General features: G+C 44.0%; 1 protein-coding gene across 1 annotated transcript; it reads left to right on the top strand.

The window, feature by feature from the left end:
• Positions 1–24,219, top strand: LOC124002389 (ATP-binding cassette sub-family C member 10-like). Its single transcript, XM_046309759.1, has 22 exons — positions 1–91; positions 1,091–1,292; positions 1,586–2,963; positions 3,230–3,457; positions 3,733–3,889; positions 4,090–4,253; positions 4,359–4,438; positions 4,552–4,723; positions 4,970–5,068; positions 5,284–5,473; positions 5,571–5,648; positions 5,836–6,021; positions 6,117–6,249; positions 6,532–6,724; positions 7,376–7,719; positions 8,075–8,244; positions 8,946–9,106; positions 9,420–9,673; positions 9,954–10,099; positions 21,191–21,288; positions 22,789–22,901; positions 23,041–24,219. The coding sequence occupies exons 2-22, from the start codon at positions 1,102–1,104 to the stop codon at positions 23,174–23,176; spliced, it is 4,671 nt and encodes a 1,556-aa protein (XP_046165715.1). The 5' UTR covers positions 1–91; positions 1,091–1,101; the 3' UTR covers positions 23,177–24,219.
• The last annotated feature ends 227 nt before the right edge of the window (positions 24,220–24,446 follow it).

The following is a 24,446-nucleotide window of genomic DNA, read 5'->3' as shown; positions in this document are numbered from 1 at the left end:
AAAATATCTGTCTCGTCACCGGAAGTTGTCACACTGCTGATGCTCCGCCACCAAACGCTACATTCTCCCATAAATCCAAAGCTGTGAACAGGTATTTAACTTTATATTGACAATTATGTTATCCCAAGTTGCAGAGAGAGTCTTGCCAATATATACGCTTTATATAATGAAAAATGTTATGTTTAATTAACTTGACGAACAATAACACACGCTGCTGTTGAGAGATTAGCTAGCCAGTCTCATCCCAATGTTTACAAATTTCCCCCCAAGCAAGTGTGACTGACCAGTAGAATATGACAGCTAGCTAGATAAACCATGTGCAACTGAATCATAGGGGGCTTCAAATGAGTTGACAGACTGCTTATTGAGAGACAAACACATTTCTTAAAACAAATAATTTAGCTATATATGTAGTGTAACTATAGCTAGGTAGTACAGAACTGTGCTGTAGTCCTCTTGCTCAGTTGTGCACTGGGGCCTCCCACTCTTTCTATCCTGGTTAGAGACAGTTTGAGCTGTTCTGTGAAGAGAGTAGTAGTACGCAGTGTTGTACGAGATCTTCAGTTTCTTGGCAATGTCTCGCATAGAATAGCCTTCATTTCTCAGAACAAGAATAGACCGACGAGTTTCAGAAGAAAGTTATTTGTTTCTGGATATTTTGAGCCTGTAATCAAACCCACAAATGCTGATGCTCCAGATACTCAACTACTCTAAAGAAGGCCAGTCTATTGCTTCTTTAATCAGTACAACAGTTTTCAGCTGTGCTAAAATAATTGCCAAAGGGTTTTCTAATGATCAATTAACCTTTTAAAATGATCAACTTGGATTAGCTAACACAACGTGTGATTGGACACAGGAGTGATGGTTGCTGGTAATGGGCCACTATAAGCCTATGTAGATAATCCATAAAAAATCTGCCATTTCCAGCTACTAGTTATTTACAACATTAACGTCTACAATGTATTTCAGATCAATTTGATGTTATTTTAATGGATAAAAAAATGTGCTTTTCTTTCAAAAACAAGGACATTTCTAAGTGACCCCAAACTTTTGAACAGTAGTGTAAGTTGTGTATATATCTTTTCCCCAGATGCTTGGAGAATGGGGACAGGTCTGGTGGCTGATTTTGGCCCCAGTGAGTTAATCTCTGGCCTGTGCCACACGGACACCCTTGACCCGTTCCCAGTGTGGCGGGATGGAGCCATCAGCCCCTGTTTTAACCAGCTGGTTCTGGGAGCCCTGGCTCACGCTGTGGTGGCAGTCTTCAGTGCCGTCTACCTGAGTGCTCAGAGGTAACTTTAGGTCACAGTCAGGCCGCTCACAAAATCACAAGGCATAGGCTAGAACATTCTGGCCACTATTAATCCTACAGCACATACAGTAGCATGCAATACAGGCCCCCATATTGCACCTAGGCAAAATAAAGATGCATACCTCCAGAACAGTAAGTTAATGTCTAGTTCATGTCTAGTTCATGTCTGTCCTGGATCCCATTCTGTAGATCGGCATCTTTATCAGTTATTATATCTAGCCAGGCCATATTTCAGACGGCTCATCTACCATTTTATCCTTTTGCATTACACAGATGCAGTCTCCTCCGGCCCTCTCCCCCGTGTGGCTGGGGCCTCAGGGTGGCCTCGGCCCTACTGGTGGCCCTGCTCTTTGTGGGGGACTTAGTCCTGGTGGCCCTCCTCCACCGGGGGGACATGTACCTGGACGTCCTGGCTGATGGATGTGCCGTTCTAGCCTGGCTGGTCCACTTTGGGGCCCTGCTTGTCCTCCAGAGGTCCATCCATAGAAGAACCAGGGGTCCCTCTATGTTACTACTGCTGGTGCTGTTGCCTATCCCTAACCTGGTGGTCATCCTGCTGGCTTACGCCCGGGATTCCACCTACCTGGACCTGGCGGAGCCCCTTAGAGTGGCCCGGCTGGTGCTCGCAGCCGCCCGGGGACTCCCTCTCCTGGTCTACCTCCTGGCCTTCGCTGCTCCCTGCGTTGGTGAATGGAGTTACACCTCCATGTCTGTCAATGATGCAGACAGCTCACTCCTCATCCCAGAGAGTTTCTACCAGGACACGGGAGAGATGGTGGCAGAGGATGGCAGTGGCTGCATCTCCCGTCTGCTGTACCTGTGGTTGAACCCTCTGCTGAGGCGTGGGCGGCGTGGGGAGCTGGAGAGGCCACGCGACGTCTATCTCCTTCCCCGGAGACTGCGCACCAGCGTAGTGCGCCGGCACTTCCTCCGCTGCTGGGAGGACTGCCAACAGCGGGCAGCAACACAGAGAGGGAACACTACACCCAGGCCTGCAAGCAGGAGCCTACAGAATGGAACATGGACTTCACCCCTCCAGGAGGAATTATCTGGCATAGCAGTGGAGGAGGTAGGACTGTTAAAAGTGTTGCACAAAGCCTTCGGGCTGCGGTACTACCTGCTTGGAGTACTGAAGCTAGCAGGCAACATGCTGGGCTTTGCAGGGCCCCTGCTCCTCAGCAGCCTGGTGACCTACATGGAGGAGAAGGAGGCCCCCATCAGCTGGGGGGCCTGGTGTGCCACGGGCCTCTTCTTCAGCACCTTATTCTCCGCCCTCATCCGGAACCTCTTTGTCTTTGAGGTCTCGAAGGTCTCACTATCGGCGCGCGCCGCCCTCGTCTCCTCCATCTACGGCAAAGCACTGCGGGTCAACAGCGGTGGCTTGGCGGCGCGGTTCACCCTGGGTGAGGTGGTCAACTTAATGAGCACGGACACGGACCGCGTGGTCAACTTCTTCAACAGTTTCCACGAGATGTGGAGTCTTCCCTTCCAGTTCTCTATTGCCCTCTACCTGCTCTACCTGCAGGTGGGCGTGGCCTTCCTAGGAGGACTGGGTGTGGCTCTGCTGCTGGTGCCGCTCAATAAGGTGCTGGCCTCGAAGATCATGGAGAATAACAAGCACATGCTCACACATAAGGATAGTCGTGTCAAGGTGAGAAATTCTCTATGGCTTTGGCTATCTTTGACTTTTATCTTAACACACCAACCATAGCAAACATCAATATGGACACTATGTTTATTGTTTAGAGTAGTACTATTAAGTAGTAATAAAGTAGTAATTGCATTATACAACTTCATACATACTATACGGGTTCTTGTGGACCTAATCCTACAGCATTTATATTAAAATACTTCAATATCAGATGTGAGATGTGAACTCATTCAATGTCGTCTGTCTGCCCTGTCCTTGCCTTCCAGCTAATGACAGAGGTCCTCTTTGGAATACGAGTCATCAAGTTCTACAACTGGGGGGCCTACTTTGCCCAGAAGATAGCAGATTGTCGGAGGCAAGAGCTGTCCCACCTCAAGGCCATTAAGTACCTGGATGCTCTGTGTGTGTACACCTGGGGAGCTCTACCCGTAGTCATATCTATCATCACCTTCGTCACATACGTGCTGCTCGGCCATGAGCTCACTGCAGCCAAGGTAGGCATGTTTCATTTTGTGAAACTAGAGCGCTTCGCTTTTAAATGTCAGCAAACTATTTTGCAATCGATCTGTTCCAATGTCCCCACTAGCATACCACCTTGTATGAAGTAATGTTTCGGATAGAACATTCCAAGTGGTGGCTACGCCAGAATGGACATTGGAAGAGACGTATTAACTGTTGAAAGACCTACTAGCTGATACCCAGGAACACAATGAGGATGTGGGTACATGAGACTAATTCGAATAGGGACACTTCCCCTCCTCCATTGCAGGTGTTCACCACTCTGGCTCTAGTGGGCATGCTGATTCTCCCCCTCAACAGCTTCCCCTGGGTCCTCAACGGCACCCTGGAGGCCAAGGTGTCCCTGGACCGCATCCAACGCTTCCTCAAGCTGCCCAACCAGGACCTCGATGCATACTTCAGTCATGGTAGGTGTGTGTGTGTGTGTGTGTGTGTGTGCGCGTGCGTGCGTGCGAGTGCGCAGCATAAATTAAGTACATTTTGCTTGTACATACATCATTAATTGTTATACATGATTAATACATGTTCAATAACTCTGTCTATGAAAGTGAGATATGCGATTATGTGTATGAATGTTTTTCATTTACTTTGTGGCTCCAACTTACAGTGGCCCCTGAGGACACCCAGGACACCATTGTGATGAGTCGGGGCACATTCTCGTGGCAGGGGCCTGAGGGGCCAGACCACCCCACAGATGGAGATACAGGCTCTGAGACTGAATCCACCAAAGGAAGTCTGCTGCTCCATAGCCTCAACCTCACCATCACTAAGGTGTGTGCCCTGCATCACAAACTATGTAACCTATACAGCGTGTAAATCATGGGGTCTACCATCGAATCACTGCAATGTTGTAATGCTTTTTTTCTTGTCTGTCAGGGATCCCTAGTTGTTGTGGTGGGAAAGGTGGGCTCTGGGAAGAGCTCGTTACTGGCAGCCATCACTGGAGAACTCAACAGGTAGTGCTCATCGCCTCATTTACTAAGTCTACAAAGCTCAAGTAAATTTGTTTTGTTTGTTTATTTCAGTGACCTTTTTCGATCTATCATTGATTTATTACTTCCCTCTGTAGGCGTGGAGGTGTTGTATACGTCCAGGGCAGGGAGGATGGTTTTGGTCTAGCCGCTCAGGAGCCGTGGATCCAGCATGCAACAGTTCGGGACAACATCCTATTTGGCAGAGACTACAATAGTTCCTTCTACCAGGCCGTGGTGGAGGCCTGTGCTCTCACAGACGACATCAATGTGAGACTCAGCATCTCTTTTTCTTTTTCACTCTCTTTATTTGTTTCTGTCTCTGCTTCAATCTCTCTTATCCTCACAGACAACCTCAATGCTAGCTTTCTCCCCCATTCCATTTTATTTTGGCCCAGTACAAGCTTTACTTGACAACCCCTAATATATTTGTGATATATCCAATGAATGCTATAAACACAAATTCCAAACTCGGTGCATATGAAAGTATTTGACTGAATTGTCTTGTTTGTCCAGATTCTGCCTAATGGGGACAGGACCGAGGTGGGAGAGAATGGAGTTAATCTGAGTGGAGGACAGAAAGCTCGCCTGGCCTTGGCCAGAGCTGTTTACATGGTAAGAGTCCTCACCAGATTCCATGGTAATACAACAGCCATCTAGAACAGTGAATCTCCAACTTGATTTAACAAGCAAGCTTTTACCAGGTTGGGAGTTTGGATAGCAGAAAACATTCAATGATTAGCTTTTTGTACTGAAGGTTTATCTCTCTTTGTCTTTATCTCTCTTGCTCACATCTGCATTACTCCCCCTCTCTCTTTTAAACACAAAAGGAGAAAGACATTTTCCTCCTGGACGATCCACTGGCAGCAGTAGACACTGACGTGGCCCATCACCTCATGGAGAGATGCATCATGGGAATCCTCAGGAGCAAGACCAGAATCCTTTGCACCCACCGCATAGAGTTTGTGGACAAAGCTGATGTGGTGATTCTCATGGACAATGGAACAATTATTAAAACTGGTAGTGAACTTGGGCCTTATGTTGATAATGGAATAATGAATTACTTTTCTGTGTTAACACATTTATATGTCTGAATAAACTAATTTGTTTTAAATAGGTACACCTGAAGAGGTCCTTCCTTTGGTAGAAGCAGTGCCCAAGAACCGGAAGAATGACAGTAATGCAAAGGAGAAAGGTAACAGTAGTCATTAATGTCTCTTAGCATTGTGTTTTGGGAATATATTGCTTGCGAAACAGTGCTAATATCAGTGATGCAGAGGAACGAGGCTCCATTTAATGACTTTCTACATCTTGAATTGAGTGGTGGACTATTGTATGAAAAAATTGCCAGTTGTTTTTATATGCATTCTGACTTGAATCAGATGTTATTGAGAGAGAGGAGGAGCAGGGTCCATCCAATGAGCTGTTTGCAGAGGTGGAGTCTTCACTCTCAGGGGAGGAGCAGAAGGCTGTGGGCGGGCTGGCCTGGAAGGTTTACCAAGCCTACTGGAGAGCGGTAGGAGGGGCTTTGGCTGTCTCCATCCTACTGTCCCTACTCCTCATGCAAGGTACAGTGACCACCTGGTGCCTTAATCACATCACACTTCTGTTGCCTTTGCAGGCTTCTGTATGTTTTGTACATTTTGCTGTCTTTGTCCCTCAGCCTCTAAGAATGTGTCTGACTGGTGGCTGTCCCACTGGATCTCTAACCTGAAGAACAATGGTTCCTCCCAGAGTGTTCTAATGCCTGCCTACAGCTCACCACATCTGCTGCTATTCTCTCCTGGAGGACTAATGTAAGTTAGAGGTTGTTACAACGTTAGGACTGATACCCTAGATAAGATTCCAATTACTCAGAATGTGCAGTGTGATTCCTCTTATATAATCCACTTACGACTCCACACTGCTTTAAGTCATACTTAGATACATTTATATACATATTTTAGATTGTGCAGTAAAAGGATAAGGTTTCATGGAGGTGTCAAGTCCCACAGACATCCATGATGCAGCACACACGCATTACAAGATTTATTAAGCAATTGCATATTAAAATGCATGTTTTCTCCCCTTATCTCCAGGCACCCGGTCAGTATTATGGAAACGACACCTTTCGCCAACATAAGCTCAGAGGTGAAGTTCTATCTGACGGTTTACGGTTCCATTGCGGGGGCTAACACGATCTTCACCGCCATCCGAGCCTTCCTCTTCGCCTATGGAGGCATCCGTGCAGCATCGGTTGTCCACAACAGACTACTGGACACAGTCCTCAAGGTGGGCTTTTTCTGTTAAGTTGACTCCTCGGGAAACTGGTTTAGTCATGGTCATGGTTTCAATCATGCAAAGGCAGTATTTTAAATTTGTAGCATAAATATGATTAATTTTGAAAACTTCTCAACTCATGCTGTGAGAGCAGTGGAGGCTGTTGATGGGAAGATGGCTCATAGTAATGGCTGGAATGGAGTCGATGGAATGATATCAAACACATCAAAGACGTGGTTTCCATGTGGTTGATACCACACCATTGACGCCATTCCAGCCATTATTATGAGCAGTCCTCCCTTCAGCAGCCTCCACTGTGTGAAAGTTGATGCTTTCAAATAATTTACAGTGTACTTGTTGTGTGTCCACACATTTCTAGTGTTGGGTACTGTTTGCAATTTTTTTTATATATATTATATATGGTATATATTAAATTATTATGCCTACTCTTTTGTACTTAAACAAAAATGCTTTATTGGATAGAGGAGAGACAGTGGGAAAGCTAGTTTTAGGCTGAAAAGGCTTTGGTCCCATGCTGCAGCGCTATATGTGATCGGGAGGCAGCGGTTTAGACGTGTTTGTAATGTTTACTATTTACATTGCCATGATAGAGTACAAACACACCTAACTACCCCTTACCCGCCTCTCTCTATATCAATCCAGGCTACAGTTACCTTCTTTGACACTACACCGCTGGGCCGCATCCTTAACCGCTTCTCCTCCGACCTGTACAGCGTGGACGACACTCTCCCTTTCTTCCTCAACATCCTGCTGGCTAACATCTTCGGCCTACTGGGCATGCTGATAGTGATGAGCTACGGTCTGCCCTGGGTCCTAGTGCCCCTGCTTCCCCTGGGCCTGCTTTACCACTGCACACAGCACTTCTACCGACACACATCCAGAGACCTAAAGCGTCTGTGCAGCCTCACCCTCTCGCCGGTGTATTCACATTTCTCTGAGACGCTGAGTGGCCTGGGTACCATCCGAGCAAGCTCCAGTGCCTCCAGGTGAGGACGGTAAAAGTTAGAATGAGGAATTGATATTTTAGGCCAACCTAGATCTGTGGTTGCCAACTTTGATTTGGCTAGTTGAATCAGGGGTGTTAGCGGTTAGTGCTGAGCTGGCACAAAAACCTGCTTCACCTGTACCTCTCTAGGACCAGTCCAAGGTCCAAGCCGAAACATGTTTTTTTGTGCTGGCTACTACTGTAATATTTGAAAATGTAAAAATAAGTTAATAGGATTTCAGTATAAATACACAGTTGTCTGCCTGCGGTTACAGCTGAAATATTGCTATCAATGCATGAATTAGGTTAACTTTGAGTGGAAGGAGGTTCATGTTCTCTGTCTGTTGTGGTTCCAGATTCGAGGAGGAGAATGAGCGGCGCCTGGAGCAGAACCAGCGCTGTCTGTTCCTTTGCAATGCCGCCATGCAGTGGCTGGACATCCGCCTGCAGATGATCGGCGTCATTGTGGTGACGGGCATCGGCGTGATCGCCATCATCCAGCACCAGTTCAAATCCATCGACCCAGGTGAGCAGCCAGCTAGCGTGTTAGCATGTGTCCCATAGTCAGGACAGACCTAGCACAACACAGGCCTTGACTCAGATTACACTGTTTATGTCTACTAGTTGTTGAGGCTGGTGTAGAGGAGAATTTAGAAATAGTATCAGTATATGTACACTGAGTGTACCAAACATTAAGAACACCTCTTTCCATGACATCGCCTGAACAGGTGAATCCAGGTGAAAGCTATGATCCCTTATTGATGTTACTTGTTAAATCAACTTCAATCAGTGTAGATGAAGGGGAGGAGACAGGTTAAAATATTTTTAAGCCTTGAGAAAATTGCGACATGGATTGTGTATGTGCCATTCAGAGGGTGAAAGGGTAAGACAAAATATTTTGTAGTAGGTGCCAGGCGCACAGTTTGTGTCAAGAACTGCAACACTGCTGGGTTTTTCCACGCGCAACAGTTTCCTGTGTATATCAAGAATGGTCCACCACCCAAAAGACATCCAGCCAACTTGACACAACTGTAGAAAGCATTGGTGTCAACATGGGTCAGCATCCCTGTGGAACACTTTTGACACCTTGTAGAGTCCATTCTCTGACGAATTGAGGCTGTTCTGAGGGCAATATTATTTTGTATTGAGTATACTCTAGACATGTCCTGTTTGCTGTGTCTAGGCCTTAATAATGACTGTTTGTCCTATGGGTGTTCTCCCTGCCAGGTCTGGTGGGTCTGTCCCTGTCCTATGCTCTGTCCATCACAGGCCTGCTGTCAAGCCTCATCTTCAGCTTCACCCAGACAGAGTTGCAGCTGGTGAGTGTGGAGCGCACCGAGGAGTACTCCACCACCCTGCCCACTGAGCCACAACACAGCAACCCACAGGTGAGGAGTCCTGTGAGGGCGTGTGTCTTATAGCATACCACTCAGCTGCACCTCATTGAAGAGGTTTCATAATTCATTTTTTCAATGTCAGAAGTGTACACCATTCTGTAGACCTTTAGAAGGTTATGTGGCAGGTTTTCAGTGGTTGTCTTTGAGGTGTTGGATAGATGTTATTTCTAAAATTACCAAATCTATTTGTTCAAGTTCTTTGGGTCTTTTAGCCTGGTCAGTTACTTTTTACTGAAGTGGCCACTAGAAAACAAGTACATTTGTTAAATGACTGAGGACCCATCTACTTCCGTCTTTACCATAGGTGCCTATCTCGTGGCCGGAGCAGGGTTGGGTGGAGTTCCGTGGGGCCGTGCTGTCCTACAGAGAGGGGCTGCCCAACGCCCTGGACGGGGTGAGCCTGGTGGTCCGGCCTGGGGAGAAGGTGGGGGTGGTGGGCCGGACAGGCTCAGGAAAGTCCACGCTGTTCCTGGCCCTCTTCCGCATGGTGGAGCTGAACCAGGGTCAGATCTTACTGGACGGAGTGGACACCAGACAGGTGGGACTGGCCCAGCTCAGGTGAGAGGATTAAGAGATGATGTTGATGAATATGGTGGTGATATGATGATAATGGATTTGAATGTTTTTTTTGTACTTTTCCAACTGCTAGACTCAACATTATTGTGTACTTGGATGGTGATCTGTGCATCTGTAATAAAAGCCCTTTATAGGTGACGACATTCATTGTGCACATCTGCATATTTTGAACTATAAGAAATCTGTGTTCCTTCATTCATTCATGAATCTAGAGTAGTTGACAGATCAATCTTTCACACTGTATTTGTGGCTCCCCCTGCAGGTCCAAATTGGCCATCATCCCCCAGGACCCTTTCCTGTTCAGCGGGACAGTGAGGGAGAACCTGGACCCATGTGGACGTCACCCTGACCCCCGGCTACTGGAGGTCCTGGAACACTGTCACCTCAGCCCTGTCATCAACCGCATCGGTGAGAAAGAGGGAGGGTGGGAGAGGATTGAGGACAATAGAGGAGGGAGATTGTGATGGAGATGAATGATGAAAAAGCATGCAAATGAAAGGGTCATATAGCGGATAAGAAATAGGAGGAGGAGTTGAATTAAACAGACAAACAGAATGAGAGACCAATGGAGAGGAGGGGTACCAAACATGGGTGAGAGTAAGCCGGTACATTCCGGTAACATGTCCCGACAAAATAATTAGTGGTGGAATGCCGTCCTGGTAAAACGTTGCCCATTGCAATAAGTAAAAGGAAATGCCAAGAAAACTATATGCAATGACACCATTATTTAACATTACCGCATGTCAGCTGCATGAAAATGAGCGAGTTTACTTAAAATTGGTCCACGTGCTGTGGTTCGAAGAGAACACAAAAATGTTGCGGAGATAAGTGACAGATGCGCACATACAGCATTGGATGCATCAATTCAGGCTACAAGAGTAGTGGGCCTAATGACAATCGCTGAATGTCATTACACTTTTAGTTTTTTTGTAACAGATTTGTCTTTCCATTCAGAAAATTGCGGGTGCACTGGATGCTGGAATTATTTTGTGAGTGGACAAACATGCGTGGGTAGCTAAAAGGAGTGCCTTTTGAAGTGATTGTTTCACAATCAAGTGAAAACTTCATGACTGGTTGTTTTTATGCCACATTAAAAGTTAATACATGATAAAAGTTATGACACGGCAATCATATGACATTAATAGCGATTCTATATGTAATATATCCATCTATGTCATTCTATGATTAGACTAGGGCTGTTAGTGACCATATTACCGCCACACCGGCAGTTACGAGTCATGACCGCAGTCAAATTCCGCGTGACCGTTTAGTCATGGTAACTAGGCTTCTCCAAGCTCTGATGCTGCTGATGGTCATTAGTAGCCTACCAAACTTGCTAACTGCTTGGTACTCAGCACTCTATTGGTCTTCTAATCACTCTGACAGCAATGTAAATGTAATCAGAAATCAAATAAAACACTTCATGAGCTCATGTTGCGCAACATTTCTATAGGATATGAAATTGTGAGAGAGAACAGTGTTTTGATGGCCTCTATTAAAAAGAGGAGGATCCCATCAGCTTTCTATAAGGTAGGCTTCCCTAATATTAAACACATTGCTTTGCTTTAAAACAGAAGTATAGCCTCCCTGGCTGGCATTAAAATTAATCACAGGAAAAGTTTCCTTTATTTGCTATTTAAGTGCATAGATTCAAGCAGACCACCATAGTCCCTGTGCCCAAGGAAGCGAAGGTAACCTGCCTAAAGGATTACCACCCCGTGGCACTCACGTCAGTAGCCATGAAGTGCTTTGAAAGGGTGGTCATGGTTCACATCGACAGCATCCTCCCGGACACCCTAGACCACATATGTCAGAGTCAAGGCCCGCGGGCCACATCCGGCCCGCGAGAAGGTTTTTTACGGCCCCTGGGATGATCTTGATTTGTTATTAGAACCGGCCCGCAGACCGCAGCAAGCCGGCAGCCCGCAGATCTTTTATACGCACCAATACTACATTTCCCACAATGCAACGGTGACGCACCGAGCAGTAGGCTGCTTCATTTCAATATTTATTGGCACAGCAGTTGTCAGCATCACAGTAAAATTAACTTTCAGATACCCATCAAAAATGGCAAAACGGAAGGTGGACACTGAGAACCGGGGTTTCAAACAAGGTGGGAGTCGGAGTATTTGTTCACGGAGGTAGCTGGAAAACCTGTGTGTCTTCTGTGTGGAGAAAGTGTGGCGGTACTGAAAGAGTATAATCTGAGACGACATTATGAAACGAAACACGCGGACAAAAACAAGAATATGGACATGGAACAAAGGCTACAAAAGGCAGAGGAATTAAAACGAGGCCTCAAATCTCGACAGGCTCTGTTCAAAAAAGCCAAATCACAAGGCCAGGCTGCTGTCAAGGCCAGTTTTATTTTGGCAGAAGAGATCGCTAAATCAGCCCGGCCATTTACGGAGGGGATTTCATCAAAAACTGCATGATTAAAGTTTGTGACGAAGTTTGCCCAGAAAAAGGCAACTCTTTTTAAATGTGAGTCTGAGCAGAAACACCATTGCCGAGAGAGTAGACCAGTTGTCCATCAATCTAAAAGAGCAGCTTGTGAAAAAGGGAAAAGATTTCATTGCATATTCCTTGGCTGTGGATGAGAGCACCGACATTTCTGACATTGCCCAGTTGTCAATTTTCATCCGCGGAGTGGACTCCAGCCTAAGCGTGACAGAGGAGTTTTTGGCTTTACGTCCTATGCATGGCACAACTACGGGGCATGATTTGTATGAAGAGGTGTCAAGATGTGTAAATGAGATGGAGCTGCCTTGGGAAAAACTCGTGGGTTTGACAACCGACGGAGCACCTGCGATGTGTGGACACAGGAGCGGACTGGTGGTGAAGATACGGGAAAAGATGCAAGAGGAAAACGCGACAGGTGAGCTGACAGCTTATCATTGTATCATACACCAGGAAGCGTTGTGCGGTAAAGCCTTGAAAATGGAGCATGTAATGAGCATCATCACGCACAGTTAACTTTATCAGAGCCAAAGGTTTGAATCACCGCCAGTTCAAGGCATTTCTGACGGAGTTAGAAACGGAGCATGGTGATTTGCCTTATCACACAGAGGTGCGATGGCTAAGCCAGGGAAAGGTGCTTCAAAGATGTTTCGAGCCGTGAGGAGATTTGTCTGTTCTTGGACAGCAAAGGGAAAGACACAACACAACTCCGAGACAAAATGTTTCTGTGTGAAATGGCTTTTCTGTGTGACATTACGAGTCATCTGAATGCAATGAACTTGCAGCTGCAGGGTCGGGATCGTGTCATCTCTGATATGTACAGTACAGTGAAGGCATTTAAAACCAAACTGACTGCTCTGCAGATGCGGAAAGAAAATTTGAGCCACTTTCCCAGCTGCCAGACCATGAAAAGAAGCTCTCTACCAGTGCGTTCCCGAGCGCACAGTTGGCTGATAAAATAGGTATGCTTGCCGCTGACTTTCGACGCCGATTTGCTGACTTTGAAGCACAAAAAGCAGGTTGGAACTGCTCGGTAACCCATTTGCTGTTGACGTGGAAAGCTCACCACCAAACCTCCAAATGGAGTTGATTGACCTCCAATGCAATGATGCACTGAGGGCAAAATATGCGGCGGTGGGTGCTGCGGAGTTCGCCCGTTTCCTCCCGACACAATGCCCCAGCTGCGCATCCAGGCTGCTCAAACGTTGTCTATGTTTGGCAGCACATACCTGTGTGAACAACTGTTTTCTTTGATGAACTTGAACAAAACATCACACAGAAGTCGACTTACTGCTGAACACCTCCACTCAATTCTGAGGATTTCCTCAGCTCAGAGCCTTACCCCGAACATTGATGAACTTGTGGAAAAGATGGGACACCACCAAGTATCACCCTCAACCTCAAACAAGTGAACATTACTGTGCAATCACATATTTAGAGTTTTTACTCAGTTCAAGTTTAAAAGTTAAAGTTTAATATTTGTTTTCACTGCATGTTACTTCTCCTTAAACAAAGTGTTGTTTTTGATTAATAGATTTTTGCACTTTATTTTATTGTATTTCAATCCAATTATATTTTAAAAATATTTCAGTTGAGTGGATGATAGAAAATTGCTATTATTGTTTTTTTCTTTGAAGTAAATTTAGCCCACTTTTGCTAAAATAGAAAATATAGGCTACTGATGGTGCCTTGAATACCGGTTTCTTTCATTTAATGTTCATGTTATGGGGATTTTTATATAAAGGAAATTTGTCTTTTGTGTCTGTTGAAAATTAAAGATTACTGACAGAGCCATAAGAAAATATTGCTTTATTTATCTGATCATATTGGAATATATTTGTTAGGTTTTCAGTAGGTTCAATTAGGTTCACTAGACTATATGCGTCATTTAAAAAATTTTCAATGAACATTCGAACAGTCCGGCCCTCGGCTTGTAGCTAAATTTTTTATTTGGCCCTCCGTCCATTTGACTTTGACACCCCTGCCCTAGACCCACTCCAATTCGCATACCGCCCCAACAGATCCACAGATGACGCAATCTCAATCGCACTCCACACTGACCTTTCTCACATGGACAAAAGGAACACCTATGTGAGAATACTGTTCATTGACTACAGCCCATTGTTCAACACCATAGTGTCCACGAAGCTCATCACTAAGCTAAGGACTCTGGGACTAAACACCTCCCTCTGCAACTGGATCCGGGACTTCCTGACGGGCCGCCCCCAGGTGGTAAGAGTAGGCAACAATATGTCTGCCACGCTGATCCTTAACACTGGGGCCCCTCAGGTGTGTGTACTTAGTCCCCTCCTGTATTCCCTGTTCACCCACGACTGTGTGGCCAAATACAACTCCAATACCATCAAGTTTTCTGATGACACAACAGTGATAGGCCTGATCACCAACAACGATGAGACGTCCTATATGGCGGTGGTCAGAGAACTGGCAGTGTGGTGCCAGGACAACAACCTCTCTCTCAATGTGAGCAAGACAAAGGAGCTGATCGTGGACTACAGGAAAAGGCGGCCCGAACAGGCCCCCATTAACATCGACGGGTCTGTAGTGGAGCGGGTCGAGAGTTTCTTGTTCCTTGGTGTCCACATCACCAACGAACTATCATGGTCCAAACATACCAAGACAGTCGTGAAGAGGGCACGACAAAACGTTTTCTCCCTCAGGAGACTGAAAATATTTTGCATGGGTCCCCAGATCCTCAAAAGGTTTTACAGCTGCACCATCGAGAGCATCCTGACCGGTTGCATCACCGCCTGGTATGGCAACTGCTTGGCATCTGACCGTAAGGCGCTACAGTAGGTAGTGCGAACGGCCCAGTACATTACTGGGGCCAAGCTTCCTGCCATCCAGGACCTATATAATTGGTGGTGTCAGAGGAAAGCCCATAGAATTGTCAGAATCTCCAGTCACCCAAGTTATAGACTGTTTTCTCTGCTACGGCAAGAGGTACTGTAGCGCCAAGTCTAGGACCAAAAGGCTCCTCAACAGCTTCTACCCCCAAGCCATAAGACTGCTGAACAATTCATGAAACTACCACCAGACAATTTACGTTAACCCCCCCCTCCATTTGTTTGCCTCAACTAGCCTGACCCCCAGCACACTGACTCGGTAACCGGTGCCCCCTGTATATAGCCTCGTTATGTTATTCTTATTGTGTTACTTTTCATTATTACTTTTTATTTTAGTCTACTTGATAAATATTTTATTCTTCTTGAACTGCACTGTTGGTTAAGGGCTTGTAAGTAAGCATTTCACAGTTAAGTCTACACTTGTTGTATTCTGCGCATGTGACAAAGTTTGATTTGATTTGAGAATAGTCTAATGGGTGACATGATTAGCCTATCACTTGTGAATGATATATTATCAATTGTGAATGATGCCGCTTGTGTGCATTAAGGCAGGAAACACCTAATGTAGCCAAGCCCATAGGCCTATATGTTTTTGATAAGGTTTGAATCACAACTAAAGTGGCCAAATAACTTCTTAAAATTAAACACGTTAATCTGCTTAATGACCGGTGTAGAGCGTAACGTGCATACATAGGTAGCACACGAGTTTCAAATTTGGGGCAAATAATTTTCACCATAAAAATACACCTTTATAATAAAGAATTGCATGCATAATCACATTTATGCTCACTTTTGCGAATTGTGTTTTCCTGCTAATTGATTGCATTTTGGAACATTTGTGCTTATAATGTGAAGAAATAGCCCAATGTTTATCAACATTTTAAGCTACATGTTCTGATCTGTAGTCAATGATCAGCCTCATTGCTTTTAAAAGTTTTTTTTATTTGTAATAAATATGCTAAAACCCTGTTTTCACTTTGTCAATGTGTGTAGATTTGAGGAACAAAATTAATTTAATCCATTTTAGAATAAGGCTGTAACATAACAAAATGTGGAAAAAGTGAAGGGGTCTGAATACTTTACGAATGCACTGTATATTCAGACCAAGCGCACAACTGCCACTGGCCGTAAAAAGGCATTGTTTTTTTAAGGGGGCATTACAGCCACACTAGGGAGATGCCACCAGGAAATTTGAGGCATTATCAAGTGCTTGTCAAATTGTGAATGAGAGACTGATGAAGTGTGTGCAGCCTGTGCAAGCAACAAAGCAGAACTCATGCCTTTCATGCAACTTTTTTCAAATCTTCCTTACTCGCATCTTGCAGCCTTAGATTGTATTACAAATCAAAACATATAGCCCAAAGTTTGTATCACAACTAAAGTTTTGTATTTCTTTGTTAACCCCTCAACAGAGAATAGTGCACTGCCTCAGAAATTGTTTGGTGAAAGCATCCTTTATTTTATTCAGCTATAGTTGAAGTCAGAAGTTTACATACACCTTAGCCAAATACAGTGAGGGGAAAAAGTATTTGATCCCCTGCTGATTTTGTACTTTTGTCCACTGACAAAGAAATGATCAGTCTATAATTTTAATGGTAGGTTTATTTGAACAGTGAGAGACAGAATAACAACAACAAAAAATCCAGAAAAACACATGTCACAAATGTTATAAATTGATTTGCATTTTAATGAGGGAAATAAGTATTTGACCCCCTCTCAATCAGAGATTTCTGGCTCCCAGGTGTCTTTAATACAGATAACGAGCTGAGATTAGGAGCACACTCTTAAAGGGAGTGCTCCTAATCTCAGTTTGTTACCTGTATAAAAGACACCTGTCCACAGAAGCAATCAATCAATCAGATTCCAAACTCTCCACCATGGCCAAGACCAAAGAGCTCCCCTGCTCAAGAAAGCACATATACAGTGGGGCAAACAATTATTTAGTCAGCCACCAATTGTGCAAGTTCTCCCACTTAAAAAGATGAGAGGCCTGTAATTTATCATAGGTACACTTCAACTATGACAGACAAAATGAGAAGGAAAAATCCAGAAGATCACATTGTAGGATTTTAAATTTATTTATTTGCAAATTATGGTGGAAAATAAGTATTTGGTCAATAACAAAAGTTTCTCAATACTCAATCTCACGATACATGGCCCCATTCATTCTTTCCTTTACACGGATCAGTCGTCCTGGTCCCTTTGCAGAAAAACAGCCCCAAAGCATGATGTTTCCACCCCCATGCTTCACAGTAGGTATGGTGTACTTTGGATGCAACTCAGCATTCTTTGTCCTCCAAACACGACGAGTTGAGTTTTTACCAAAAAGTTATATTTTGGTTTCATCTGACCATATGACATTGAGAGAATCTTCTTCTGGATCATCCAAATGTTCTCTAGCAAACTTCAGACGGGCCTGGACATGTGCTGGCTTAAGCAGGGGGACACATCTGGTACTACAGGATTTGAGTCCCTGGTAGCGTAGTGTGTTACTGATGGTAGGCTTTGTTACTTTGGTCCCAGCTCTCTGCAGGTCATTCACTAGGTCCCCTGTGTGGTTCTGGGATTTTTGCTCACCGTTCTTGTGATCATTTTGACCCCACGGGGTGAGATCTTGCTTGGAGCCCCAGATCGAGGGAGATTATCAGTGGTCTTGTATGTCTTCCATTTCGTAATAATTGCTCCCACAGTTGATTTCTTCAAACCAAGCTGCTTACCTATTGCAGATTCAGTCTTCCCAGCTTGGTGCAGGTCTACAATTTTGTTTCTGGTGTCCTTTGACAGCTCTTTGGTCTTGGCCATAGTGGAGTTTGGAGTGTGACTGTTTCAAGTTGTGGACAGGTGTCTTTTATACTGATAACAAGTTCAAACAGGTGCCATTAAAACAGGTAACGAGTGGAGGACAGAGGAGCCTCTTAAAGAAGTTGTTACAGGTCTGTGAGAGCCAGAAATCTTGCTTGTTTGTAGGTGACCAAATAGTTATTTTCCACCATAATTTGCAAATTAATGAATTAAAAATCCTACAATGTGATTTTCTGGATTTTTTTTCTCATTTTGTCTGTCATAGTTGAAGTGTACCTATGATGAAAATGACAGGCCTCTCATCTTTTTAAGTGGGAGAACTTGCACAATTGGTGGCTGACTAAATACTTTTTTTGCCCCGCTGTACATGCCCGTCTGAAGTTTGCCAATGAATATCTGAATGATTCAGAGGACAACTGGGTGAAAGTGTTGTGGTCAGATGAGACCAAAATAGAGCTCTTTGGCATCAACTCAACTCGCTGTGTTTGGAGGAGGAGGAATGCTGCCTATGACCCCAAGAACACCATCCCCACCATTAAACATGGAAGTGGAAACTTTATGCTTTGGGGGTGTTTTTCTGCTAAGGGGACAGGACAACTTCACCGCATCAAAGGGACAGTGGATGGGGCCATGTATCATCAAATCTTGGGTGAGAACCTCCTTCCCTCAGCCAGGGCATTGAAAATGGGTCGTGAATGGGTATTCCAGCATGACAATGACCCAAAATACACGGCCAAGGCAACAAAGGCGTGGCTCAAGAAGAAGCACATTAATCTCCTGGAGTGGCCTAGCCAGTCTCCAGACCGTAATCCCATAGAAAGTCTGTGGAGGGAGCTGAAGGTTCGAGTTGCCAAACGTCAGCCTCAAAACCTTAATGACTTGGAGAAGATCTGCAAAGAGGAGTGGGACAAATTCCCTCCTGAGATGTGTGCAAACCTGGTGGCCAACTACAAGAAACGTCTGACCTCTGATTGCCAACAAGTGTTTTGCCACCAAGTACTAAGTCATGTTTTGCAGAGGGGTCAAATACTTATTTCCCTCATTAAAAGGCAAATCAATTTATAACATTTTTGACATGCGTTTTTCTGGATGTATTTGTTATTCTGTTCAAATAAACCTACCATTAAAATTATAGACGGATCATTTCTTTGTCAGTGGGCAAACGTACAAAATAAGCAGGGGATCAAATACTTTTTTCCCTCACTGTACATTTAAACTTCACAATTACTGACATTTAAATCCAATTAAAAGCTCCCTATCTTAGGTCAGTTAGGATCACCACTTTATTTTAAGAATGTGAACTGTCAGAATAATAATAGTGATTTATTTCAGATTTGATTTCTTTCATCACATTCCCAGTGGGTCAGAAGTTTACTTGCATTCAATTAGTATTAGGTAGCATTGCCTTTTAAATTGTTTAACTTGGGTCAAACGTTTCGGGTAGCCTTCCACAAGCTTCCCACAATATGTTGGGTAAATTGTGTCCCATTCCTCCTGACAGAGCTGGTGTAACTGAGTCAGGTTTGTTGGCCTCCTTGCTCGCATATACTTTTTCAGTTCTGCCCACACATTTTCTAAAGGATTGAGGTCAGGGCTTTGTGATGGCCACTCCAATACCTTGACTTTGTTGTCCTTAATCCATTTTCCACAAATTTGGAAGTATGCTTGGTCATTGTCCATTTGGAAGACTCATTTGCAAACAAGCTTTAACTTCCTGACTGATGTCTTGAGATGTTTCTTCAATATATCCACATAATTTTCCGTCCTCATGATGCCATCTATTTTGTGAAGTGCACCAATCCCTCCTGCAGCAAAGCACCCCCACAACATGATGCTGCCACCCCCGTGTGCCACGGTTGGGATGGTGTTCTTCGGCTTGCAAGCCTCCCCCTTTTTCCTCCAAACATAACAATGGTCATTATGGCCAAACAGTTCTATTTTTGTTTCATCAGACCAGAGGACATTTCTCCAAAAAGCACAATCTTGTTTCCCATGTGCAGTTACAAACCGTAGTCTGGCTTTTGTATGGCGGTTTTGGAGGAGTGACTTCTTCCTTGCTGAGCGGCCTTTCAGGTTATGTTTTACTGTGGACTCGTTTTACTGTGGATAAAGATACTTTTGTAACTCTTTCCTCCAGCATCTTCACAGGGTCCTTTGATGTTCTTCTGGGATTGATTTGCACTTTTCGCACCAAAGTACGTTCATCTCTAGGAGACAGAATGCGTCTCCTTCCTGAGCGGTATGAGGACTGCAAGGTCCCGTGGTGTTTATACTTGCGTGATATTGTTTGTACAGATGAACGTGGTACCGTCAGGCGTTTGGAAATTGCTCCAAGGATGAACCAGACTTGTGGAGGTCTACAATTATTTTTCTCAGAGCTTGGCTGACTTCTTTTGATTTTCCCATTATGTCAAGCAAAGAGGCAGTGAGTTGGAAGGTAGGCCTTGAAATACATCCACAGGTACACCTCCAATTGACTCAAATAATGTCAATTAGCCTATCAGAAGCTTCTAAAGCCATGACATCATTTTCTGGAATTTTCCAAGCTGTTTAAAGGCACAGTCAATTTAGTGTTTGTAAACTTCTGACACACTGGAATTGTGATACAGTGAAATAATCTGTCTGTTAACAATTGTTGGACAAATTACTTGTGTCATGCACAAAGTAGATGTTGTAACCGTCTTGCCAAACCTATAGTTTGTTAACAAGAAATTTGTGGAGTGGTGGAAAAACAAGTTTTAATGACTCCAACCTAAGTGTATGTAAACTTCTGACTTCAACTGTATGTATTCTTTTTGAATTGTATTCTTCACACTATAAAATAATGCCACTGAATTCTAAGCAAATCTTGTCTGCTAATTGAAATCGTGTCGCCCACAGCCATGTGGCAAAGCCAGATCAGGGCCTAACATAACGAAAACTCAGAATATGCGTTTCTGTTCTTCTGAAATAGACTGCATTTTCTTCATATCATGTTTCTTTAGACCTGTCTAAAATAAATAATGGATTTATTGTGATGGTGTAGGTTATATTACATAGGGTTATTAGACTTTTTAAAATGTACTTGCAAAGTCTGCATCAGTGTGGAAGCCAGGAGATGCCAAATGTGTTTGTTAATTAACGGTCAATTACCGTGAGACCGGCAGTTATTTGCTTTACAATCACAAAATGTCATGACCGCCACAGCCCTAGATTATACCCATTTAAAAAAACATAGCATGTCTAGTACCTGTAAGACATTAATTCTACTTTCACGTTTGGTATCAAACCAAGTGAGAGTGAAAGAACAAGGAAGAGAGTGAAGGTAGTAATTAGTTCATGTTTCTGTCTGTAAGAGTTCGGTCAGGTGTCCTCACTAACATCTGTATCTTAGGTGGTCTTGGTGCTGAGGTGGGAGAGCGGGGCAAGTCTCTCTCTTTGGGACAGAGACAGCTGCTGTGTCTGGCCAGGGCTCTGCTGACTGAAGCTAATGTAAGAACCATCCCACACCATCTATCCATATTGATTACTATCATGGCTTTGAATTCATCCATCCATACCAAGTACTATCATGGCTTTGAATTCAACCATCCATATCAATTACTAGACAATCAGCTGGGCTAGACAATCTGGACACTCTATTCCTAAAATTATCTGCCGCCATTGTTGCAACCCCTATTACTAGTCTGTTCAACCTCTCTTTTTGTATCGTCAGAGATTCCTAAAGATTGGAAAGCTGCCGTGGTCATCCCCCTCTTCAAAGGGGGGTGACACTCTAGACCCAAACTGTTACAGACCTATATCCATCCTGCCCTGCCTTTCCAAATTCTTTGAAAACCAAGTTAACAAATAGATCACTGACCATTTTGAATCCCACAGTACCTTCTCCACTGTGCAATCCGGTTTCCGAGCTGGTCATGGGTGCACCTCAGCCACGCTCAAGGTACTAAACGATATCATAACTGACATCGATAAAAGACAGTACTGTGCAGCCGTCTTCATCGACCTGGCCAAGGCTTTCGACTCTGTCAATCACCGTATTCTTATTGGCAGATTCAACGGCCTTGGTTTCTCAAATGACTGCCTCGCCTGGTTCACCAACTACTTCTCAGATAGAGTTCAGTGTGTCAAATCGGAGGGCCTGTTGTCCGGATCTCTGGCAGTCTCTATGGGGGTACCACAGGATTCAATTATCGGGCCAACTCTTTTCACTGTATATATCAATGATGTTGCTCTTGCTGCGGGTGATTCCTTGATCCACCTCTACGCAGACGACACCATTCTGTATACATCTGGCCCTTCATTGGACACTGTGTCAACAAACCTCCAAACGAGCTTCAATGCCAGACCCACTGGCTCCAGGTCCTCTATAAGTCTTTGCTAGGTAAAGCTCCGCCTTATCTTAGCTCACTGGTCACCATAACAACACCCACCCACCCAGAGCACGCGCTCCAGCAGGTATCTCACTGGTCATCCCCAAAGCCAGCACTTCCTTTGGCCGCCTTTCCTTCCAGGTCTCTGCTGCCAATGACTGGAACGAATTACAAAAATTGCTGAAGTTGGAGACTTCTCCCTCACTAACTTGAAGCATCAGCTATCTGAGCAGCTCACTGATCGCTGCAGCTGTACACAGCCCATCTGTAAATGGCCCATCCAACTACCTCCCTCATCCCCATATTGTTTTTATTTACATTTTTTGCTCTTTTGCACACCAGTATTTCTACTTGCACATCTATCACTCCAGTGTTAATTTGCTAAAATGTAATTACTTCGCTACTATGGCCTATTTATTGCCTTTTTCTATTGTTATTGACTGTACTTTTGTTTATTCCATGTGTAACTCTGTGTTGTTTTTTGTCGCACTGCTTTGCTTTATCTTGGCCAGGTCGCAGTTGTAAATGAGAACTTGTTCTCAGCTGGCCTACCTCGTTATATAAAAGTGAAATAAAAAAAACATGGCTTTATTTCTCAACCATTGTTTCCTCTCTATAGATACTGTGTATTGACGAAGCTACAGCCAGTGTTGACCAAAAGACTGACAAACTGCTACAACAGACAATCAGAGAGACATTTCAAGACAAGACAGTCCTCACCATTGCCCATAGGTAAATTACTCGAAGAACACAACTTTACATAATAATCTTAAGTGCTTTAGTAGACATTTTAAACCGAATTATACATAATTTAAGTTTTCATGGTACATTTTATAACGTAATTTGACACCTTGATTTTCTCTGTCAACAGGATCAACACCATCTTGGACTCCGACAGGGTGCTGGTGATGCATTCTGGGAAGGTGGTGGAGTTTGACACCCCTGCTGATCTGTGCCAAAGAGATGACTCTATTTTCTGCAAGCTGGTTGGTGGGAGGGGAGAGTAAGAAGAGAAGCTATCAGAGGACTAAAGACAATGGGAAATGTCAATGGGGATCTCTCTCTCTCTGTTTCCTCACACGAGACCAGTGGGGGTCGGACTCGGTGGACCAACCAGCCACCAGTTCAATGGAGGTGGTAGAAGTTGGCCCTATAATAATTACTGGTCCAGGGTCATAATTGATTTTTTTCATCCCCATAATCGTTAAGGTTAGGATTTAGTGTAGGGTGATCTGAACCTAGATCTGTGGTTAAGGGCTGAGACTTCTGCCTTGAGGCCCACTGACTGACATTTGACCTCTGAGAGCAAGGTCTGAATAGTCCAACCCAAGTGAGATTATTATTTAACTACATTTTAGGAAGCCGGGTTCATTTTCTAACCTGGGCATTGTGTAATTTCTCTGCTTTTTATTCAGGAAACACGTTAATGTGGTACAAAGAACTGATGTGTCAGTAGCACAGAAGGAATGAAGGAACATAGAATAAGTACTGTAATTGCTTTTGTGTTGAAGGGAGTAATTTATAGAGCTATAATGGATTTATTTTGACTGAAAAGTTTTCTTCCTAGAGTAAGTCAGTCATTCACATTTCAGCATCGTCATTCATTTATGAATGTCTGAGATTCCTCTTGCACCTGGTCTGTTGGCAGTATGACCTTTATAGCTAGACAGAGTGCACAATAATGGACATTCTTCACATAGATAAAATGCATGTTTACACACTGTTTGCTCTATGGACGTGTTGCAGACGAATAGACTGAGATAAATAGACATTTTAAAGTTACTCTTTTTCTATTTGTTTACCATTCACACAGAGAATATTTGTTTGGAAGTTTCTCACAATATTGTTACATCTGATTTCAAGCCATTCTGTAGTAGAACTACTGTATATCAGTCATTTGAGAATGTTTCTGTTTTGTAATACACTGTAAGAGAGAACATCTCAGGGAGAATCGCCTTTACATACAGCGTTTTCACTTGAGGTCAGTACTCTCATATACAGTAATATGAAGGTGTAACATGTTCAAAATTAAATGGCTCTACTGGTTTTACACGTCTTGTCACTGTTATTTATTGAGTTTGCTTGAAGTTCATTATGATAATCGTCATAATTAGTCATTAGTTATATTTCTGTTTTACACATCCCATGTTATTGTTTTGTTGAGTTTGGGTTGATCAGAATGTCAGTACGATTACATAATTGTCATTAACGATAATTGGAAGGAGGAGGAGCCCCACCTTAAAGGTATGGTTACATACCGGTAGTAAGAATGTTATG

This window comes from Oncorhynchus gorbuscha, linkage group LG18 (genome assembly GCF_021184085.1).
Source record: "Oncorhynchus gorbuscha isolate QuinsamMale2020 ecotype Even-year linkage group LG18, OgorEven_v1.0, whole genome shotgun sequence".
Taxonomy (NCBI): domain Eukaryota; kingdom Metazoa; phylum Chordata; class Actinopteri; order Salmoniformes; family Salmonidae; genus Oncorhynchus; species Oncorhynchus gorbuscha.
This window is presented reverse-complemented; position numbering and strand designations above follow the sequence as displayed.

Coding starts and splice junctions, on each gene's coding strand:
- LOC124002389 (XM_046309759.1), top strand. CDS start 1,102: ATGGGGACAGGTCTGGTGGCTGATTTTGGCCCCAGTGAGTTAATCTCT. Junction 2,964..3,229: donor ATAAGGATAGTCGTGTCAAG/GTGAGAAATTCT, acceptor CTTGCCTTCCAG/CTAATGACAGAGGTCCTCTT. Junction 5,069..5,283: donor TGGCCAGAGCTGTTTACATG/GTAAGAGTCCTC, acceptor TAAACACAAAAG/GAGAAAGACATTTTCCTCCT.